This window comes from Anoplophora glabripennis, unplaced genomic scaffold, assembly GCF_000390285.2.
Source record: "Anoplophora glabripennis isolate ALB-LARVAE unplaced genomic scaffold, Agla_2.0 scaffold57, whole genome shotgun sequence".
Taxonomy (NCBI): Eukaryota; Metazoa; Arthropoda; class Insecta; order Coleoptera; family Cerambycidae; genus Anoplophora; species Anoplophora glabripennis.
The window spans coordinates 1,545,707-1,565,241 of NW_019416296.1; the positions used below are offsets into that span (position 1 = coordinate 1,545,707).

Below are 19,535 nucleotides of genomic sequence, written 5' to 3' on the forward strand. Positions count from 1 at the left end.
TCATCTAATGATATTTATGTAGCTCTTTTATTGTAATTCTGAGAAACAACAGTCTGTATTTTTCCATTAGAAAAATTATAAAATATTCAATTCAGGTGGAATAAGTAGCTCCAAAAAGTATAATAGATTCAAATCTAGATAACTAGGAGGCCATGCCATCAGGGAATCTACGTCCTATCTATCTAGTTGGGTATTGTTCGTATATAACCATTGAAACTCAACAATTTCTCTTTTGTAATGTGCAATTTCAATGTCCTGTATAATCTTTTATCTATTATTTAACCTTAATTTCTATTTTTACTAATGATTAAGAGAATGTGCAAATCTATAAATTTGATGAAAATAAATTATGTAAAAATAAAAGGGCATATAAACAATCAATCTGTATTTCACTAAAAATCTTCCACCATTAAACGTTTTGTTTTTCAATTTAATGCATTAACCCAAAATCTCTGCCGCACATTCTCGTAATACTCGAATAAATTTTATCACGCCTGTATTAACATATTTTGGCGGACGAATTCTGCAGAACACTAATGAAAACAATTAACTTGCCAATTAAATACCAAGGGCTGGCAAACGGGCTCCCAGTTACGCAATTCGAGCGAGGGGAATACAAATCGTGTGAAATGCCTGCATAATTTTCATGTGAACTTCCAACAAAACAGCGGCGTAAAAGTGAAGGCAACGCTTTAACAATGGCATTGATTTTGAAACAAAAAATGGACAATAAACAATCCGACGTTTCCAGTTTTCAAGTAGCTTGTTTCTTTCTAACAGTGTATTGCACTTTTTATAGACCTGTGAGGTAATTAGTGAAATTGTTCGCTATGCAATAGCTACTTTTACTTGATTTCTAATGGAAGATGTAAATCACGCGTAAGTGGACGCGTGTAACGCCAATATGTAAACAATATTAAACTAAGTTACTGAGCTGTTTGGGGCAGACGGGATATTTTAATGAGGATACAGATACAGATCAAAATAATGCGGGTAGATCGAGAACTTAATGATCACATGATATTCAGTGAATTCGAAAAGTTGGGACAATTTTAAACAAGCAACTACATTTCATATATTTGAGCAATTATTGATGCACCTGTAAAAGTTTAATCGTCAGTTACGTGTTTGTAAAGGGTGTTCCAAAAATCATGCAAGAAATACCTAATTTTGATAGAAAACACATTTTTTTAATAATTTTTTTTTTGTTGATTCATAAAGAATATAGGGTTATGTATGGAAAATGTCCATGACCGTTTTGTATAAATGTCGTGGAATTTCGTTAAGACAACGTTCATTTTCTCCCTTCAAGGCGTGGATGGTCGAAAACAGTCCAACGACGATAAATCACATGATCTGGGTGGCCAATTTTGAGCACCAAAACGAGAAATTACACGAGTAGAAAATCACTCATGCAGTAATTGAATTGTTTCTCGGAATGTATGACACCGTTTTGTTGAAACCATATGTCGTCTACATCCATATCTTGCCATTTAGGAACAAAAGACTGAATTATCATGTCGCGATAGGGGTCACTTTTAACTGTTATTGCCTGACCAGACCCATTTTTGATGAATAGTCCGATGATGCCTATAGTTCAAAATCCGCACCAAACAGTGATACGTTGTAGATGCATTTGTTTCTCAACAATCACTGGCGGATTTTCTGAACCCCAAATGCGACAATTTTATCGATTAACAAAGCCATCAAGATGAAAATAGGTCTCATCACTGAAGATGATTTTGTTCGAAAAATCAGTATCTACTTGTTATATTCTATTTCTTGTTGCTCTAACATTATCATTGTCCAACACGTAAACTTAGCCACTATAGAATGATTTTACTACTTCTACATTTTATCTAGGATTGTTTTTTCAATTGTTGAAATTAGTGTTATGAGAGGTAAATTCATTTTCATTTTCGAAGAACTAATGCTTGCGTTTAAGAACAAGGAAGTAACTTTGAGCATTTACTGTAATATTATTTTAATGTGATAACAAATATCAATTTAGGTTTATTTAAAATGTTAATGTTGACTTTGTTACATTATAGTCGATACTGTTTATTTAAATATATTAGTGTTGATTTTTATTTTATTGATTGATAATACTAATACTAAAAATGTGTAGTATTTTTTTTACTGTGACGTTTTTTCATTATTATTTCCTGTTTTGAGGCTGCAGTTATAAATTATTTTTTACAAATCGGAATTTTTGCCTATATTTAATGTATAAAAAATGCCAGCTTTACACGAAATCCATAAACGATATCAAAATTTTATAAGAGCAAAAAAATCTTCTAAATGAATGCTTATTTTTAAAAATATAAATTCTGTCGTCATTGATGCACACACAAAAAAGTTACGGGTTAGCCAGTGGCGCATAGGCACTAGAAAGAGAACATCATGTATATGTATTCTCACTAAATTCTATATTTACCTTGCCCTTACATAAAAAAATAAATGAATCAAATTTGAAGTTTCTAAGAAAAATAGTTTTCAAATTATTTGAAAAAACTAGGTTATCTATTCTACATATATTTAGAAGGCTATATTATCTCAGTAGGCGTACACTTTTGTATATAGGTAAGTTAGGCTAAATAGTCTTATTTTCATCCAAGGAACCTGTGGTCAAGCGTTGTCCATCCTTTTCAGGGACACCCTATATGTATTAATAAAGGTTCAAGGTTATTCCAAAGTTGATTTGAGAAAAAGGACTTCTGCTAGGGTCAGTGAGAGGCTATTTCAGACCCCTCTGTTTTCAACCGAAGCTAAAATTGTTGATACTAAAAATAGGTTTTTAAAATCATTCGAGTTTAAACAGAGCTATACAAAATTTAGGCAAGAGATCTTTTATCTCGAAAACTACTTATTTGACAGAAAAATGACCTGTAAAAATTGTAGGATTTCGCATGGTTCCATATCAGTAATATCTTGACCTAAAACTTGGCCAATCCTCCTTACCTTCGGTTCACTTAAGCTAATCGACACAAATCAAGTAGTGGATGACTAAAATAGTCACATAATTGGACCGTGGATTCAAACTCAGAGATCTCAAAAACGGTAATAGATTTCTCGTTTTTTTCTTGGTTTGATTAAATGACCTTGAAATAACCCTCAAATGACCTGATGCAGACAAACTGACCTCGGAAACGAACACAGCTATCCGTAAAACCTATATATAACAGGTGGTTAGACTTAATTGCTTGGTTTTTTCAATTTGACCCTGAAATGACCTTGAGACGACCTTTAAATAACCTGATACAGACAAACTAACCTCGGATTCTAATCCAGCGACCCCAAAATCTTGTTTGACAGGTGGTCGGATTTGATTGTTTGGCTTTTTCTCAGTTTAACTGTGAAATGACCTTGAAACAACCTTAAAATGGCTTGATATAAACGAACAAACCTTCGATTCGGACTGAGCGGTCCAAAAAACCTAGATTCCGAGATCCTTGGATGTAATGCACTTTTTCTCAATCTGACCTCTAATTGACCTTGATCCTGACTAGGTAGGAGGGTGGGGTCCCGTTTGAGATGAAATCGATTAGTTATTGGCTATAAAAAAATCTTTTTTTGGTCAAAAATAAAACCGGCCTAATAGACCTTCCTCTTTTGTTAACTTGTTAATTGTTAGTTATTTTGAAGATAATTTTATTTCGAAACGTGACACAAAAAATTGTGGCAGAATATCTTCAGACTTTCTTTTCATCACAAAATCGTGGCTGCAAAGTTTGTTACAACCAAAGTTCTACCTAAAATATACTGTGACTATGACAACTAAACTATAAATGAAACTTATAACATAAGTATGTTACTGATTAAACGTTTTACTAGTTCGTTTGTACAATTTAAAATACTAACAATAACTTTCTTAGTATATTCACTACAAGCAGCAAGCATGTAACTGAACATTAATAACTGGAACAGTTTTTTTATATAAATATTGTTTCAGTCATGATAACAGTTTAATTTAAATCATAGGTTCGTGTCAGGTAAACTTATTGTTTATATTACATATTTCCAATTACCTCATCTAATCATCTATAATATTATTTGTTGTTGTTTGTTCTGGTTTAAAATAAAATAATCTCAATACTTAATAGTAGAACAATTTGCGGTTCAAAACAATAATAATATTCACCNCTTAAAAGTTTAATCGTCAGTTACGTGTTTGTAAAGGGTGTTCCAAAAATCATGCAAGAAGTACCTAATTTTGATAGAAAACACATTTTTTTAATTAAAAATTGTAAATTTTTTATTGATTCATAAACAATATAGGATTATTATGGAAAATGTCCATGACCGTTTTGCATAAATGTCGTGGAATTTCGTTGATACAGTGCACAATTTCTCCCTTCAAGGCGTGGATGGTCGAAAACAGTCCAACGGCGATAAATCACATGATCTGGGTGGCCAATTTTGATCATCAAAACGGGAAATTACACGAAAATAACTCATGCAGTAAATGAATTGTTTCTCGGGATGTATGGCATCTGACACCGTCTTGTTGAAATCAAACGTCGATTACATCCATATTTTGCAATTTAGGCACAAAAAAACAGGATTATCATGTTCCGATAGGGAGCACCTTTAATTGTTATTGCCTGATCAGACCCATTTTCGAAGAATAGTCCGATGGTACCTTCAGACCAAAATCCGCACCAAACAGTGACACGTTGTGGATGCATTTATTTCTCAACAATCACTCGTGGATTTTCTCAACCCTAAATGCGACAATTTTATCGATTAACAGAGAAGAAATAGGTCTCATCACTGAAGATGATTTTGTTAAAAAAATCAGTATCCTCTTGTTCAAATAAATACCTTGTATTCTTGTTGCTCTAATATTATCCATTCCTAACACGTAAACATAGCCGCTATAGAAAGATTTTACTACTTCTATATTATAATTAGGATTGTTATTTCAAGTGGTCTCTTTGAAAATGGAATTAGTAGGTTTTTTTTCAAAGGGGGAGTGTCAATTATGATGGTTTTCGCCCCCCTTTATTTTTGACCAAAAACTAGATTTTTTTTTAATATTTATATCCAATAACTAATCGATTCCACCCCAAACGGGACCTCCCCCCTCCTACCTAGTCAGGATCAAGGTCAATTAAAGGTCATATAGAGAAAAAGTGCATTAAATCAAAGGATCTCGGAGTTTAGGTTTTTTGGATCCCTTAGTCCGAATCGAAGGTTTGTTTCAGGGTCATATCAAGGTCAAATTAAGAAAAAACCGAGAAATCGATTACTGTTTTTGAAGTCTCTGAGTTTGAATCCAAGGTCCAATTATATGACGACTTAGTCATCCACTACTTGATTTGTGTCGATTAGCTTCATATGCAACGAAGGTAAGGAGGATTAGCCAAGTTTTAGGCCAAGAGCTTACCCATGTGAAATCCTACAACCTTTGTACAGGTCATTTTTGTATCAAATAAGTAGTTTTCGAGATAAAAGATCTGTTCATTTGCTCCTTCAGATGAACTTTCAATTTGACCCTGAAATTACCTTGATACGACCTTTAAATGACCTGATACAGACAAACTAACTTCGGATTCTAACCCAGCGGTCCCAAAATCCTGTATAACAGGTGGTCGGATTTGATTGCTCGGTATTTTCTTAATTTGACCTTGATATGACCTTGAAACAAACCTTCGATTCGGACTGAGGGATCCAAAAAACCTAAACTCCGAGATCCTTGGATGTAATGCACTTTTTCTCAATCTGACCTCTAATTGACTGATCCTGACTAAGTAGGAGGATGGGGTCCCGTTTGGGATAAATAATAAAAAAAAATTTGTTTTTTGGTCGAAAATAAAGGGGGCTAAAAACCGGCCTAATAGACCTCCTTTTGTTAACTTGTCAACTGTAAGTTATTTTGAAGATAATTTTATTTCGAAACGTGACAAAAAGTTGTAGCAGAATATCTTCAAACTTTCTGTTCATTACAAAGTCGTAGCTGCAAAGCTTGTTACAACCACAGTTCTACCAAAATATACTGCAAAACTATGACAACTAAACTGTAAATGAAATTTGTAACATAAGTATGTTACTGATTAAGCGTTTTATTAGTTCATTTCTATAATTTAAAAGACTAGCAACAACTTTCTTAGTATATTCACTACAAGCAGCAAGCATGTAACTGAACATTAATAACTGGAACAGTTTTTTTATATAAATATTCTGTTTCAGTCACGATAGCAGTTTAATTTAAATCATAGGTTCATGTCAGGTAAACTTATTGTTTATATTACATATTTCCAATTACCTCATCTAATCATCTATAATATTATTTGTTGTTGTTTGTTCTGGTTTAAAATAAAATAATCTCAATACTTAATAGTAGAACAATTTGCGGTTCAAAACAATAATAATATTCACCTTGCACTGAATCAATTTTAAATTGCTGAAATTTTTTTTAACAGCTTTTTGAAAAAATATCGCTAGTTTAGATGCAGATTTTTTTTATTTTTCATGTTTAAAAGATAATTGTTATGAAATTTAAATTACCAGATACATTTAAAAATGGCGATTTTAATAAATTCAATTTCATAGATCGTTATTTTTGTATCAATTTAAGAAAATGTTAATCTTTGTTAAAAAATTTTAAGACGAATTCCGAAGTTCAATTGATGCGTTCTGAAATAAATCTAGAAAAAGCGTTGCCCTTTTTTATAGTCCTCTTTATTGACAAACGATTATCAACTTACTTAAAAATGGGAAAATACATAAAACGGGATAGATAACAGCACTAACACAATAATAATTTCAATTAGTTAATCACTTCTGAGAGCAAAAGCAGTGGAAGAACATTCAGTTTCCAGGTGCATAGATAATAAGTTCATGCGATATACTCTCTAATTAATAGGCACTCATCTTATTAAAAACCTCATTAAAACTAAGATACTGTTGGAATATGATTTTGTTGCATAATTCAGTATAGTACGTCCAATAAAGAGTGAATACGATAGTTGTTGGTAGTTACACACGAAAGTGCATCACAGTTTTCATAGCAAGGATTACTTATCTATTTAAATTAATAATTGTATTCTGTATTCAAAGAGCAATAAGAATAAGGATCGAAATAATTGGAAAAATGTTGTGTTTTTTAAATCTAACTTGTTTATTTTCATATGTCATGTTTTTGTCGGTCTTTTTTGGTAAGTCTAATTGTAAATCTTTTTTATTTCTTGCCTACAATTGTTTTATGTACTGACGTTAAGACACGTTTAAGAGGGCCCTGTAGCAAATAGGCAACCAACAATACATTTTTATAGATTTTACTGCACAATTTGTCTAATGCACAAATTACAGACTTTACCCCATTTTAACGCAGATTTTCTATAAAATAGACTTAATTTGAAACTCAAATAAGTTTTTGGTGTAAAGAAATTTGGAATTTACGATGTCGCTTCTTCAAAAGCGGCAAATTACAAATTGCTGATTGCCTATTTGTTATAGAGTCCCCTTAACTTCAAATTTCAGTTTCAGGTGAGATGTCTGGTGGCTGTATGGCCCCGGTAACTAGATGGAAATAGAAAGAAATGTCCTGCAAGCGTCATGGCTGCTCCTGACGCTGTTCGCCGTCGTTCAGATGACAAAATCGACAGATGTTAGCATGGGCTCGAACCTCCACATTACAAGGCACAACAATGGCGACATATTCGCGGAAAACATGAGTAAGTTTGGAATAATAATTTTACAAGATGTTATTCACTTTTATCCCAGTTTATCTCAGTTGTTATTAAAGAGAGAAGGATATTTTGGGTGATCTTTTGTTGGACCTTTTTAAAAATGTCGACAGACTTTTTTGCGTAAAATCCAGTAGGTAGGTAATAGTTTTTAATAATGCTAACAGTTTTAGGGTAACAGATTAAAGTTGCAATTTTTATACGAAAAGTTTATTGTTAAAAAAGGGGTCCTGCGGTTTTCAAAAATATACAGTTTGTAAGTAAATTGTATAAGGACTAATTATTAAATTTTATTGTAATAATAGTTATTTATTGTATGTGTTTTAAGTAGCATTTTATCCACGTAAGAATGTTTAAATGCAAGAACGTAGTTCGACCGTTTAATATTCTTAAATGGATAAAAGGCAATTAAAACACGAATGCAATACAACGTTTTATAATTTGTGGAATCAGAATTATTGAAATTTAATAAAAATATATTCGTACGACTTGATATTTCTTACTAGTAGGTACTCAATGAAACGTGGTAGGTTTTGTTATATCTACTGGTTGCTATGGTACGCTGTTTATTATTAATTAATTAATGAACGGTTCTATCTGAATTTGGTAAAAATGCAAGAAAGTATGTAATTGTGTTCCTGTGGCTGTTTTTGAAAAAGCTCAAAAAGCAATTTTCCATTTATTGCCAGCGAAATCCAGACAACAGTACGAAAAAGTGTTCGCCGAATTTAACGAATGGAAGGAAAAACGGAGAGTAATGACAATAAATGAAGAAGTCATGCTATCGTATTTTTTAAATAGAAGAAAAAATATGCAATTTTATCTACGTGGTCGAAGTATTCGATGTTGAAGGCTACTATAAAGGTCTACAAAAATATAGATATTGGAAAATAAAATAAGCTTACTGCTTATTTGAAGGGCGAATCGAGAGGATACAAAGCAAAAAAAGGTGCAGTATTGGAAAGAACACGTGTTGAAGAATTTTTGACTGAGGCTTCCGATAAAGAATATTTAATGATTAGGGCAATATCTCTTTACCTTTTGCATGTTGTTAGGTATACAGTCCATTGAAATGTTACATTTTTTTGGGCTTAGCGTGCAAAAGTCAGAGCACGCAATTTTATTTTTTATATGTCAAGAGGGGGTTAGTGTAGAGTTAAATCCATGTTTGTGGGGTCGTAACCCTTGTGCATCGGCCGCCATCTTGTAAAAAGGGCTGCGAATGGTTTTCATACTACTACTTACTATATCGGGCAAACTATTCGTTACACAGAAAATTTGTAAATGCATTTTTTGTTGCAAATTAAATTCTCTATAAATAATATAACAAAGTTATTAACGAAAATATATAAAAATTTGGGAACGAATTTTCTTTTGGTCGTTATAACTTTTTTTCTGGTAATTTTACAGAAAAATTACATCAGGGGTTTTCAAGGAATGATTTCCATTACAAAACTTTTTTCAAATTTTATTTATTTATTAGGGTTTTACAGCAATGCGAAACTTATACTATTCTCCAGTACTAGTAAGTATACATTAATATGAATGATTACGCATAGTTTTCTCTAATCTTTCCATTATTTTTATAAGAAACATTTTAATGATTGACATTGCAATATTGTTAATTAGTTATTGACTCTTTTCCCCACCCCCTACGAGGTAGAGTCTGGTGGCGCGTTTTTTTTACGTCTATCCCTAGTAAGCAGAATCCACGGACATTTTCTAGCTGACATAATAATTAGTGAAATTAAAAATATCGAAATATATTTCCCAATCTACTGTGTCCTCAGTTTCTTTGATGGGCCAGGCTGCGACTCAGGATCTGGTTGAGCTTCCGATATTGAATTGTTGAGGAAGGATGGAGAATGAAGTGGCGTCATTGTTGGCAGTTCATCTTCAAAATCATTCTGTTCGATCAATTTTGATATCTCCATTATGTTGCTGCATGTCTCCCCAGAACAATTCAGATACACTGCAGAACATTTGGGCCTGCCTTGGGACATAGTTGCTTCATTCCTGAATATTGCAAATTCAGAGGCATATGCTGGCCATTGTATGAGGCGCACTTCAACAACTTTATTGGCCAATAAAGGTGTTGATCAACCATCAAACGGCATGGTGGATGGAAGAGCTCCTCTGTAGCAGAAAGTTATGTTGGGGAGTGTATATCCAAAAACTTGATGTTGCAAGGAAAATGTAGCTGTTCCTTTCAAGAAGAGACATCCGTACCTTGTGCAAATTCTTCACAAACTTCGACAAATGTTATACGTTCCGAAAATGATGGCAATAATGCTACAAGGGTTGTTATTAACGGAAAGGAAGTTAAATAAATTACTAGTTCTAAATAAAGCTACTTTATTCCACTGGTGGATAAAGTATATCACTTTAGATGGTCTATGTGTGGATAAAAGTCCAATTCTAAGGTGATTGCGGATAAAAGTAATAAATATTTTTGTGACGCAAATAGGGATACTCGATACGATACGATACCGATATATTTGTAAATTATCGATATCGTATTGAATCATGATTGAATTTATCGTCTTGTATTGATATCGACGATATTATTTTTGTAATTGTTATATATATGTAAACATTTATTGTTTGTATTTAAAAGCAATGGAATGCGAGAAAAAGTATCCAGTTTTTTGTACCGACACTATCGCTTCCTTGCTAGCCACCAATACAGTATGTAGTAGGTTTTTGAACAATAAACGGGGTTTAATAAACTAATAACGAGTTTTGTTTCTAAAGTTGTTTTTGGCTATTCACATTAATACCAAAACATAACAGTAATATTATCGTATCGATGTTGATTTCAATACGATATTCAATATTTATTGGTATAAAATAGTTGAAATTTATTTTTTTTACTAGAAAAATTAAAATTATACCAAATTCGAAAGTATAACATTTATATTAATTTATTTACTTAATTTGAATGAACATACAAGCTAAGATATAATATAAAAAAAGTAAAAATATCTATAAAATATTTTATGAAGACAAGAACAAAAAACTTATTAACATTAACTTGCAAATTTCTTTTTTCAAGGAACTTTTCATCCACCTATTGATTAAAATTAGAGCCTGAGCACTTTCATCCATTAAAAAACAAATATTTTTAGTTGTAACTAAACCTGCTTCTGAGAATAGTCTCTCTACAGGTACCGAAGTTGCAGGTAAACACAGAATATCTCGTGCCATGCGCGATAATATTGGATACTCGTGATTGAAATTTCTCCACCATACTAAAACATCAATTTCTGCTCCTGATCTTGGAGAGACCAAATATTGAATTATCTCTTTTTCCCACCTCAAAGAAACTTCTGGTTTTACAAATAGTACATTAAAATCCATTTCATCATTATGACGAGATTTTGTTTACAAATACGTATTTTCTTTTTTGTAGATATTGTTTTATATATTCATTTTGTGCGATTCGCGCTTTTGTCGAGATCAATATTATTCGATATTATTGACAACACATTATTGACGATACAATAATTATCGTCAATATTTTAAAAATTAATATCGTATTCTTGCAAATATCGTCAAAGAGAGTATTGTATGACATCGTATCGAAAATCGATACGATATCGATATTTTTATTGAATATCGGGAAGCCCTAGCCCTAGACGCAAATACTTTTTAATTGTAATAGTTTGTTGCATGCAACGGAAAACCATAACAATATAGTAACAACAAGTTTAACAAGGCATTTTTTTTTCATGTACTTGCAAGTCTATACATATTCCCGATCTGATGATTGTAGCCGCAGCTACCGTCAATCGATCGATATGCAAAGGGGCATTCCCGTAAGGCGTCTTTTATTATTTTCGCACCCGGCACCCATTAGGCTTATCTAGAGTTATGCGAGTAACGGCACTAGACGAGCTGGAACAGACCCATTAATTAAGAATGGAATGGTATGTACAACCTCCGATACAAATTTTATTAAAATGCTGTTGTATATCATTTCCGAATGAACCGCTTGTTAAGGTTTTTTGCTTATGTAGGGCAAGGTAAGGCGTAGTCTAGGTGTGAACTTGGATAACATCGGTTATTAAGAGAACTAAAATCATAAATTCCTCATATGTAACGATTAGATTGGTTATAGTACGTAATTTTCATACCTTATTACCAGTAGTCTGAAAATTGAATTGTTTCACGTTCAGTAATTGAAACGTTGTGGTTTTTGAAACTAGAAAAATAATCAGAACGAGCATCTGGATATCAGAAGTTTACTCATGGGATTCCATTTTATTTAAGTAATTTTGCACCGCATAGAAGGATGCAGTGAAATTACAACAATTAAAATAGGTTACATCGCAAAAAATATTTCTCTAAAATTACAATAGACTTAACTGATTTTACATTTAAAGTAGATTAAAAACTTGACAAATTTATTATTTATTCTGAGTACGACTGCCCAAACTACCAATTATAGAGCAGGAAAATATATGAATTAAAATTAATACAGTAACAAAAAAACATCGACTTACAAACTAATTACACATCAACAAAACAATATAATATAAACAATATAATATATAAAATGTTCATGTAAATTTGAACTTATTTTAGAATATTAGCAGAACAATTAATATTGCCAAATTGCCAAGTATGATTGGTAACTCTTATAATTAAAGCATATTTTATAAATAGGAGAATTTTTAAGTACACTGTAAAAACACTTCACTCAATTTCAGAGAATATTGAAAATTATTATTTCAAACAATATACATATTCTAACAATATTGCATTGATATTAGTGGAATCTGTTTATATTAAAGAAAAACACAAGTATTCTTCTTTTACTCGAAGGACCTTATACATTTATATTAACACGAGTTGCTAGATGCTCTGTCTTAAGCGGCCTACACACGGGTCAATCTGCAGGGACCAATTTGTAGGGTGTTAGAGTGGGGGAAATTGGGTATGACTCTCCACACGGTCCAATCGGTCAGTATGGGAATTTGTACCATGGCTCCAAATCTGTGATTTTGTTAACAACACGTATTTATTTGCTCCACGAGCCATCTAGATCAGATCAGATCTAGAATCAACCTGTTATTGTTCCAATTGCGCTACACACCATACAGTATGCAGGGCGTAAGGGTGGGGAGTAGGGCGATTGTATGGTCTGCCGAGACAACTTCCCGATATCGGATAGTCGTAAAATAATTGTGACAATTCGCCTCTACATGAGGCAATCTGCAGGGTCCCTGCAGATTGGACCCTGTAGATTGCCCCGTGTGTAGGCCGCTTAACAACCTCAGAGTAATAAGTAAAGGGGAGGCCGCATACCCTATTTCAGTACACAATGTAAACATGTAACCTCAACCTATTGTATGTTGATAAACAAATGATACATAAGTAAACACAATGGTCCCTGGTACAGTGGCGTACCGAGTTTAGGTTTAAAATCTATCNTGCATATTTTGAATTTAAATTTTTAAAAGTAAAGTATTAACAAAATCCACTGTAAAATTTCAATGTAATGGGTAATCTAACTATTTCTATCATATTATAGATGCCCATCTGTTGTAAATACATATACATGAAGAAGATAGTATACAATAAAACTTGTTAGGATACAGGAAAGTACATAACATCAAGCCGTTCTTCTACAGGAAAATATTTTCGAGAAATGACAGCGCTTTAAAATAATAACGATACGCTATTTCTCACCACAACTATTCTTCAGGTTTAGACGGCATATTGCTTGTTGTGTATCATTTATAAAATATGTATTTGTTTATGGAAAGCAAATTTTAATTTTTTAAACCTTAAGGGTGGATTCTACGTCAAAAATAGATGAAAATTATTTTTATAACCATATAGTTGAAAACGCTTTCAAGATACAGCGTGTTAAAAAGGGTATAAACTAAGATTTTTTAAATTACAAGAAAATGGCTGAAGCGTCCCATTCCAACTATTTTAAATTTGGTTTTCCAAAAATCTGTTCCTGTTGCATATTACTGGAGTCATTGATTCCGAGATAAATTTATTAAATGTTAGACCATGTATAGATAATTATTATTAAAGATGTCAAAACAATTTTTCAAAAATAAAAATAATTATTATTCTAGTAACTACGTTATCTAGTTAAATATTATTTTCATGACTCCGCCAATTGTTTTTTGCAGTTTGAAATTAACCACATACTTCTATTAATGTCTATATCGAAAAGTGTTTCCAGATTTATAGCTTTTTAACGTCCTGTATTTTTCTATAAAATTGAAAGGCCTAACACATTAAACAGCACAAAAAGCCTGTGAGGCATCTTGGTATTTTCAAGCCATCTCAGCAACTCTCTAGAGATGATGGTATAAGAGATATCTCGTGTATCGAATGCCAGCATTTCTATGTACATTGGCAGTGTTTACTATAAAGAAGCGGAATCGATATCCAGTAGCGAGTTTCCGTAAATTACCCTCCAGGGTGTTTAAATATGAGCAGCTTTTTGATAAAATTATGTACACTGTGAAAAATGTATATAAATCTGGTTCACTTTATACATTTTTTATATGTAATATATTGTTGTAATTCTTTAAAAATTATTTTATTCATGGAAATAACGGAAACGTTATAAAATTTTATATAAATAAGAACATTTTATACAACTAAATGTAATCTTTGTATCAAAAAAATGTGTAAACGTTTATTCTACTCCAACACTCCTGTCTTTTTAAAATTAACATTTTTGATAAGTTAGAGAGCTTTTGGGCCTACGTTTGGGCCTATTTATAATGTTCCACCATTCTAGTAAATTGTTAGAAAAATGAAAAATATCGGATGTCCCAAAATTCACGCAAGATTTGAATTTTGCGCCATTTGTGCTGCTTGTAAAGTGTTGCCAACGAAAAAAAGACAGCATTATAGCTGACAGTTCAGGGTTATTAAAAATGGAGCGCTACTTGAAAGAACAACGCATTTTCATTGTTGAGCAATATTTTAAAAGTTATGAAGGTTTGGCAGCTACAGTTCACAATTTTCGTACAAAATATGGTCGAAATAGTGATTTAACTTCATTAACTGTGAAGAGATTAATTGAAAGATTCAGGGAGACTGGATCAACAAGTCGTTCAACACAAAACATCGAAGCAGTTCGTGAGAGTGTTGCTGAGAGTCCAGGGACATCAATTCAGCACCGTGGTCAAGAATTGGGCGTTCCAAGAAGTTCTCTAGAGCATATTCCTAAGGAAAGATTTGCATTTTCATGCTTACAGAGTGCAATTGACTCAAAAATCACTACTACTGATCACGCAGAGTGAAGAAAGTTTGTTGAATGGATTATGGAACAACAAGTGGATGCTGATTTTTCGAACAAAATCATCTTCAGCGATGAGGTTCGTTAATCGACAAAGTCGCAATTAGGGTGCAGAAAATCCACGAATGATATTTGAGAAACAAATGCATCCACAACGTGTCACTATCTGGTGGGGATTTTAGGCTGGAGGCATCATCAAACCACTCTTTTTCGAAAATATAGCTGGTCGGGTAATAACATTAAAGGCGCTCGCTATCGCGACATGATAATCCAGTTTTTTGTGCCTAAATTGCAAGATATGGATATAGACTACATGTGGTTTCAGCAAGACGGTGTCACATGCCATACAGCCAGAGAAACAATTCAATTAATTACTGCTTGAGTCATTTTCTGGTCGTGTAATTTCCCGTTTTAGTGATTAGAATTGACTGCCCAGATCATGCGACTTAACGCCGTTGGACTTTTTTCTTTGGAGTTTTTTGAAGTCTAAGGTTTATCCCAACAAACCCACCACCACTCACGTCTTGAAAGAGCAAATTGATCAATTAAAATTAGGTGCATTTATGCAAAACGGCATGGAAAATTTCAGCAATTTCGAGTGTGTATATGGCAGCAAAGCCGTGCGTATCTTGAAAATTATGAGGCGAAAATAATTATACTCTTATACCAATTTAAAACGCACTTAATTATTATCGTGATTTTTTTTTTCTTATTTTTAAGTAGTATAGGTCTTTAAGTACATATTGGCATAACGAAGTAACAGTTTACTGCTTCTCAACTATAACTTTTTAACATTTAAGCATCTTCCTCATACCAATTAAGAATAAATTCTAAGGACGCGGCGTTCATTTAGACGGTTATAAGCGATTATAGCGAACGATCATAATTACCAACATAAACTACTTTTCAGTATCATAATGAATGTATTTTTTGTTAGGCCTGCAATTTACTGCGAAATATTGAAAATTCTGTACCTTATTACATTAGCTAATAAATTGAAGACAGGTTCTACCCGCTAGGGACATAAATTAAATGTTTAAAAAAAATAATGGAGAAAAAATGGCAGCAGTAAAATAATTTATTATTAAAATATTTTTTTCTTGAAAAAAGGTCAGAGATATGTTAAAAAGATGCATTTTATTAAATTTTATCACTTTGTAACAAATGAAATGTACTATTCTTCTGAATCACCGGACTTGGCACCCTTTCATTTCTTTTTTCGGAGGGTTTTATTATAAAAATATAGAATGAGCCAGCTATTTAATAAGTTCGAGACCGGTGTATATCTAGAGATGTTGCTGATCTTGATAGTCTTAACGTTTACTGGATATTGGGAGTGCAATTCAATGCTTGTCGGTGCATGCAACTCGGAGAGTAGTTGTTTTCTAAAATATCATTAATAAAAACATATTAATTAATTTTCACAAATAGAAATAATGTTTATACCATATTTTAAAAGTACTAATGTAATTCAAATCAATTCAAAGTATGTTTCTAATTCCTCAAAATGCAGAAGTAACTAAGATCTATCTATCATGGCTAGATTTATTGTCGGTCTTTTTCAAAGGTGACGTTAGGACATGAATAGAAAAATATTTGTTTGGATAATTATTGCACTATTTAAAATATATGCAATATCTCGTATGCATGTGTTTTATTAATTAATAATATTTAGATATACTAGATTAATCATTTTTAATTTTTAATTTAGTAGCTGTTTACTAGACATTGCTGGTGTAATTCAATGCAAGTCAGGGTATGTAGCCTGTAGTTGTTTCCAGTAATGTCAGTTAAAAATCTTAGCTAGATTTTTGGGATCAAATAATATTAGTTTGTAGCTGAATCCATTAATAAACAATTGCAAACAGATTTATTACCAGACTTTTCGAAGGCATTCGACAGACTTAACCATGAAATCTTACTGTCAAAGCATAATAAACTTGGTCTCTCGAATTCCCTATTAAAATTACTTGAATCTTATTTGTCTAATAGATTTCAGTATATCCTAGTTAAAGGGTGTAAGTCTGCGGATTGCTTAGCTATGTTCAGAGTTCCACAGGGATCTGTTCTTGGGCCTCTATTGTTCAACATGTTTATCAATGGCATAACAATTGCTTAGATATTAATTACCTTCTATATGCTGTTATGCTGATGACCTGAAAATATTCTCAACCTTTGAGAACATTGACGATTGTATACGTCTTCAGAATAATTTGATTCAAATTGATAACTGGTTCCTATGAATCCTGAGAAGTGTGACATAATATCTTACACTTTAAATTCATCAAAAATAATATATGGCTATCATTTTATCGGTGTAAAGATTTTGTCCAAGTAGACATGCTTAAAACTTTTTCTTTTGTTAGATCTAAGTTTGAATAAGCTGCACCCGTTTGGTCTTCTCACAATAATTCATTTGTACAGATTATCGAAACAGAACAAAGAAAGTTTGTTAAATTTCTAAATTTTAAAATAGATTGTCTTTTCACCTACTGGTTTTCTACAATGCGAGTTATTAGATCGCCATTGTTAAAAAGTCTTGCCACTGTGTGCTATTCTTATTTAAAATTTTGAATAACCACTTTGATTATCCAGATTTTTTTGCATCAACTTAATTTTTACGTTTCGAGGGTTAATTCAAGAGGGGGGAACACTTTATATTTCTACGTCACCTACAAATATATTTAAATATTTACCTATTTACACAATGTGTAATTATTGTAATTTATTGGGTAATCAGATATTTTTAATTCCTAGACTACCAAAATAAAATCTTTGTATTTTAACTCATGTGTTTGTATACTACTTTTTTTAATTATTACACAGCCACACGAAAAAAAAGTTGTCTGTACTTTTCATGCCACATATGTTATCCGTAGTATTTTTGCCTCCTGATCACGAATCCGATGTCAGAATTGAGCTATCACATCACAGGAATTTCCTAACCTCAAAAAACAAGTCAAAAACAGCAAAAATTCACGTTGTATTTTTTTCTTTACCCTCCTGTTTTGCATTTTTATTCCTGTAGAACAGTGTATCAAAAAATAAATAAATAAATGAATAAATAAATAAATTATTTGACTTCATTTGATAGGATTTAATGTATTTTTTTATGATTTATTTAAATTCGCTCTACGTCTTTAACATAAACTAAAAGTGCAAGAGCTAATAACAAAATATATATTTATAAAAAAAACTCGACGGATGTGGAAAAGCAAAATCTCAGTTCTACTTACACCTATCATTCTAAACCGACAGAATTATACACTTAGGCTGACATTAAAGCAATTGTAACAAAATTAACAATCCGCTTAGAGACACAGTTACCAGATGCACTCTGTGGCACAATGTATTTATTGTGGACAATGAGGCGTATCATCCTGTTGATTTCTTAGTATATATCAGTTATTTAAATAAATTATATACTTTTCACTTAAAATTAATTGTATTTACATGCACAATTGAAAGTGCACAGTTGCTGTCGAGAGGGAAAATATATTTTGTCTCGCACTGATTTCCACTAATTTTAAGTATCAATTCAGTAGGATATTATTATCGCAACAAATTACTTTCGTATTGAGTTCCTTAGATCAAGGTTAAGAATTTCTACGAGAAAGTAATTTAGATCGAAATTTATGCATTTTATATGCAAATCATTCGTGGCAATTTTGGGAGCGGTTTGTGAAACTGATTTTTTAACAGATGTCGGTTATTTAGAATATCTGTAATAAGGCAGATAACTGTACAGATATAAATAATTTATAAGTTTTATAATCGCTTTCTAGTTTGTGCAATTGGTGCACTGTTTCCCTATGATTTAAAAATACACTTCGGTACGGCACTGGAAACTGGTCCACTGTAAAACCTGACCCTGCCTAAGGCAAAGCATGCAGTCGTAGCACGGCACAATGGCAAAGTGTAATAAAAAATTTAACGGACAAAAAATTGAAAGAATTTCTTTCCTAAGAAACAAATAAAATTTTATGAAACCTATTTTATATCAGCAAATTCAACTGCTTTTACCGCATTATTAATAATTAATAAAATTAATTTGTGGTTTGAATTAATAAAATAATTTGACGTACCTGATGTTACAACACCTGTTCAAAATTTTGTCCACCGACGTGTAAACACATTTGGGGCTGATCCAGCTTCTACGAACTAACACAAATGTTGTCTTACTTCACTATAACACAAATAGGTACTTCACCATAATACAAATGTTGTCTTGCTTCATCATAACACAAATATTTCACCATAAAACAAATACTTCACCATAACACAAATACTTCATCATAACACAAATATTTCACCATAACACAAATACTTCACCATAACATAAATACTTTATCACAACACAAATACTCCACCATAACACAAATATTTCACCATAACACAAATGTTGTCTAGCTTCACCATAACACAAGTACTTCACCATAACACAAAAACTTCATCATAACACAAATACTTCACCATAACACAAATACTTCACCATAACACAAATGCTTCACAATAACACAAATGTTGTCTTGCTTCACCATAAAACAAATACTTCACTATAACTCAAA

General features: G+C 32.1%; 1 protein-coding gene across 1 annotated transcript in view; it reads left to right on the forward strand.

Annotated features, from left to right (window-relative positions):
* Nucleotides 1–7,528: 7,528 nt before the first annotated feature.
* The window catches only part of LOC108917509, a 107,963-nt gene continuing 95,956 nt past the window's right edge, over nt 7,529–19,535 (forward strand). The window contains exon 1 of the mRNA XM_023453967.1: nt 7,529–7,679. Within this exon, the coding sequence (XP_023309735.1) occupies nt 7,529–7,679 (151 nt within the window). The remainder of the gene's footprint in view (nt 7,680–19,535) is intronic.